Source organism: Rutidosis leptorrhynchoides, chromosome 3 (assembly GCF_046630445.1).
Source record: "Rutidosis leptorrhynchoides isolate AG116_Rl617_1_P2 chromosome 3, CSIRO_AGI_Rlap_v1, whole genome shotgun sequence".
Classification (NCBI taxonomy): Eukaryota; Viridiplantae; Streptophyta; class Magnoliopsida; order Asterales; family Asteraceae; genus Rutidosis; species Rutidosis leptorrhynchoides.
Genome location: NC_092335.1, coordinates 443,590,001 through 443,594,361, shown reverse-complemented (window position 1 = coordinate 443,594,361; position 4,361 = coordinate 443,590,001). Strand labels below are relative to the sequence as shown.

At 34.2% G+C, this 4,361-nt stretch overlaps 1 protein-coding gene across 1 annotated transcript; it reads left to right on the top strand.

The window, feature by feature from the left end:
* Positions 1-1,867: 1,867 nt before the first annotated feature.
* On the top strand, positions 1,868-2,631 carry LOC139901525 (uncharacterized). Its single transcript, XM_071884226.1, has 2 exons — positions 1,868-2,024; positions 2,165-2,631. The coding sequence occupies exons 1-2, from the start codon at positions 1,868-1,870 to the stop codon at positions 2,629-2,631; spliced, it is 624 nt and encodes a 207-aa protein (XP_071740327.1).
* The last annotated feature ends 1,730 nt before the right edge of the window (positions 2,632-4,361 follow it).

The following is a 4,361-nucleotide window of genomic DNA, read 5'->3' as shown; positions in this document are numbered from 1 at the left end:
TTATTTGTTTTTACTCCGTGATGGAAATTGTCAAAGCCAAACAATTTAAAGGGCGGTCTATCAAGGGCGGTGGAAGGTGGATTTGCTAATATCGGCGCCCTTATGGGCGGAATCAAGGGAGGGTTTCAACGGCTAACCGATACGAGTAGTCTTACAAACTGACCAACATTCAAGATTTTTCATGTTAAATCCTTTACAAAATTATACGAGTAAGAAATCTTTATATTGATCAACACGAGTCAGAGAGTCAAACTCATTGTCCGGGAGTAACTTAGGGTGTGTTTGTTTGCCTCTTAATGGAATGGTTCAGCACTGAATGCTGAACCATTCAGCATTCAGTGCGTTTGTTTCTGACCTCTGAATAACATATGGTGCTGAATGGTTCAGAATTCACCTCTGAACCATTCAGAGATGAAACACTCTCTTAACCATTAAGAGCCTAAATTATCTATAATATTATCCTCAAATCATATTATGATCACCTAACTAACAAGTATATTGAATTTTTTATTCATGTCACACGTTAATAAGGTAGTTTTAGTCGGTTCATATTGTTCATTCTAAATGATTATCAAACAGCTTATATTCATTCAGAGCAAACCTTATTCAGAGGCTCTGGACTATTCAGATTCTGAATCATTCAGCACTAAATCATTCAGTTTTATCAAACGCACCCTTAGTTTTTTTTAGTTTGATTGGACTTTTTGAGCTACTTTTACTTAATTTTTAATTTTTCGATAAAAAAAAAAGCAAAGAAAAAGTAAAGCTTGTTTTGTCTTTTGGTTCCATTTCATATCATCGTTCAAATTTCAAATGTTCATCAGATAGATAGATAGATGTAATCGCTATACAGATAACGCTTGCTGTCACCTGTATCTAACAATGTAAGTCTCAATTTTGCTTTAATAACCGTTTTATTATTACGAACCCCTGTTTGGCTGTTTGGGGTTTTTTGATGATATGGTTATAAGTTATAACCCTAGCTACTACTGCTGTTATGTCTTCACAAAAAATGAACATAAAATTAAAGCTGAAGCTAACACATTTTAGGTGAATATAAGTTATTTTCATCGAGTGTTTGGGACTGCAGTGCGTTTAATACTTGAAATAACCACATTTTTATCCAGACACTGAGCTAAAATTCACAAGCGTTTTATTTTTGTTCTAATTTGAAATTGAAATTTGAATGAATACTTTAAAGGCCAATTAGGCTTTTGAGTTTTAATTTCTTTAAATTATAACCACCATAGAATGCAATCCTAACACCCACTCAATTGTCTGATATTGCTTAATTCAAACTGATATTTTGTTCTGGTGGATTAGCAAACAAACTATGTACCTCTCCGCTTTAGAGAAAATGGCTACTTGTTCTTACGCAAACAATTCGATCCAAGGTGATGTAAATGAAAGAAATTCAGGTCGCAATCACAAATCACTATTTTGCACGGATAAGGTATAATATTTAAGATTAGTACTCCCGACAACATTAATTCTGCTTAATCATCGAATCATATTATGTTACCTGTTTTTAACGAAAGAAAGTTAATTTTAGGTGTTCAAGTCTCGTCAAGACTTAATGGATTGGGTGCAAAGTGTGGGACGTTCTCTTGGCTTTTTTATCACCACTAAAAGATCCAATGCTCGTAGTGGGTTCATGTATAAAGTTACATTGAAGTGTGACCTTGGTGGTATATACGAAAATAAAGCCTCTACTAGGCGTAGTAGGGCCACCAAAAAGACCAATTGCCCATTTGAATTGGTAGGAGCGTATTCCCGGGATTGTGATGCTTGGACATTAAGGGTGATATGTGAAAAACATAATCATGAACCTGCAGATGAACAAATCATCAAGGGTCATCCGTCTGCAATGCAATTGTCTGATAACGAAACTCGTTTGGTGTTGGATTTGACAAAAAAGAAAGTAAAACCACAAGTAATTCTAATGATATTGAAGAAGTTAAATCCAGATAATATGTCTAACGTCAGAACACTATACAATATGCGCCAAAAGTTCCAAAATGCAGGTATAATTCAAATGCATGTTGTAGTGTCATTTTTTGATTGGCAAGAAGTCTATACAAAACTCGTGAATCAAGTAGGGTTGTTATGTTATTTTTGCCTGCTTACTCTCCATTTTTGTATGTATGTTTAAATATGTTCACAGGAGAGAAAATTAGCGTTGAAGAAATGACATCTCTGAGCCCCACTGAGTGCCCAATGTACGCGTTTAATGGAAACAAGTCAAAAGGAGATGGTGATGATATAGATCCATTTGCTCTTAGAAACTTGTTGCAAGAACTCGATTTATCTAAATACGGGTATGATATGACGGTGACAAATCTTGTGAAGGATCTTTACGTTGCAAGTCTTGTAAAGGATGTTTCCGTTGCAAGTTGTGTGAAGGAGGTGCTTATGTGTCATGATGGCAATGGTCAATATATCAATATACCAGATGCTGATGCATCCACATCTGGGGGACCCTTTAAACCATATCGAGACGTAGTCTTTGATAAGTCTCAAGGGCAAATTTCGATGAAACATTTGATCTCCAAATTTTATAGTCATATACAATGTACATGTGTCCATCTTTACTTCAAACCAAGGTTGCAAAACTCGCTATTCGGTAAGTAATTGGTCGGAACTTTGGAGGTAGGAAACAAAAATTGGAGATTAATCGGATTGGACACCTAAACTTAACATAATTACTTAAAAACACAAAACCTAATAGTTCATTTGTTCAAAAACTCTTAAGTTCTAGTTTAGTATATGTTATAGGTTTTTACTTTAACCGAATTCGACTGACTTTGACCAACAAATCCAGTTTTGACCCATTAACCGGCGTTGACCGATTAATGAAATGGATTTCGAAAATTGGATCGGTTTGTTCTTAAAAAGGAGTAATAAGGGATTAATCAAGAGTAATCGCGTTTAATCGGGGGTTTTTTAAGCAAACTATTACGATGAAATTGTATGACATGCTTACTTGTAGAGATGACAAAAGTATATGTTTATGTAACATATGAAAACAAGCCGGACCGAATCGACCCATTACCCTAATCTAGTTTATATATATAGTTTTATGATTGGTTATTGACTTATTGTATCAAATATGGTTGAAAAATAGTATTGCAAGCTCTTGTGAATGAAGCGTTCTTGGAGGATTTTTTTTTTTTTTTGAAAGGCAAGCCAACAAAGTGTTTCTAGGGCGTTCTTGGAGGTTTTGAGAAATTTATTACACTCTAGGTGACTTGCAACCTGTTTGACCCGTTTGACATGTTATATATATATATATGTGTGTGTGTGTATATATATATATATATATATATATATATATATATATATATATATATATATATATATATATATATTTTTGTAATATTAGACAAATGTAAGATAAGAATTTGTTAGAATCAAAAGTTTGGTAAACATAAACCTTGTTCTACTGTCCAAAAGATATGTTAGTTTTGTAAAATAAGTAACATGATTTTAATTAAATCATGTTCTATTATGTGATATTCTGTTTTAATCACTATGTAGGACAGTGATTATGCTTATGAACAATTTTCAACTGAGGAAGGAGGAACGGAAAAAGAAATCGACGGTGTAGTAGACCATCATACAGATACTTCTGTTGAGTCGACAGATGGATCGGAGAAGACGATGTTAATAATGTTTATAATGATGTGGCGGTTGATAAAAAGCTTGATAAGTGTGATGAAAATGAAAGGAAGTATACTGTCAATGGCACATCCGAGTTTTCTACAGATAGGGTATATTAAATTAAACTTATTATTACCGATTTATTTTGCTAAATCATCAGGTAATGCTATCAATTTTTAACAAAAGGAAGTCAATCTTAGGTATTCAACTCTCGTCAAGAAATTAACGGATTGGGTGCAAAATGTGGGCCGTTCTTTTGGTTACATTATCATCACTCAAAGATCCAACACTCACAATTCTAGTGGAGGGGTCACGTGTAAAGTTACGCTGATGTGTGATCGTTGCGGTATATACAAAAATCGAAGCTCTCATAGGCATCGTAAGTTGTCCAAAAAAAACTAATTGCCCGTTTAAATTGGTTGGAAACAATTCCAAGTGTTCAAAGTTTTGGACATTAAGTGTGATATGTGCAGAACATAATCATGAACCTGCAGTACACATGAAGGGTCATCCGTATGCAATGCGATTGTCTGATAACGAAACTCGTTTGGTGCTGGATCTGACAAAAAAGAATGCAAAACCGCAAGTAATTCTAATGATATTGAAGAAGTTGAATCCAAATAATGTGTCTAACCTCAGAACTCTATACAATATGCGCAAAAAGTATCGAAATGCAGGTAGAATTGAAATGCATGTTGTGT

What these genes read in the sequence shown, in the direction of transcription:
- LOC139901525 (XM_071884226.1), top strand. Translation starts at nt 1,868, where the DNA reads ATGCAATTGTCTGATAACGAAACTCGTTTGGTGTTGGATTTGACAAAA. An exon ending in CCAAAAGTTCCAAAATGCAG is followed by an intron (nt 2,025 to 2,164) that starts GTATAATTCAAA and finishes ATATGTTCACAG; the next exon opens with GAGAGAAAATTAGCGTTGAA.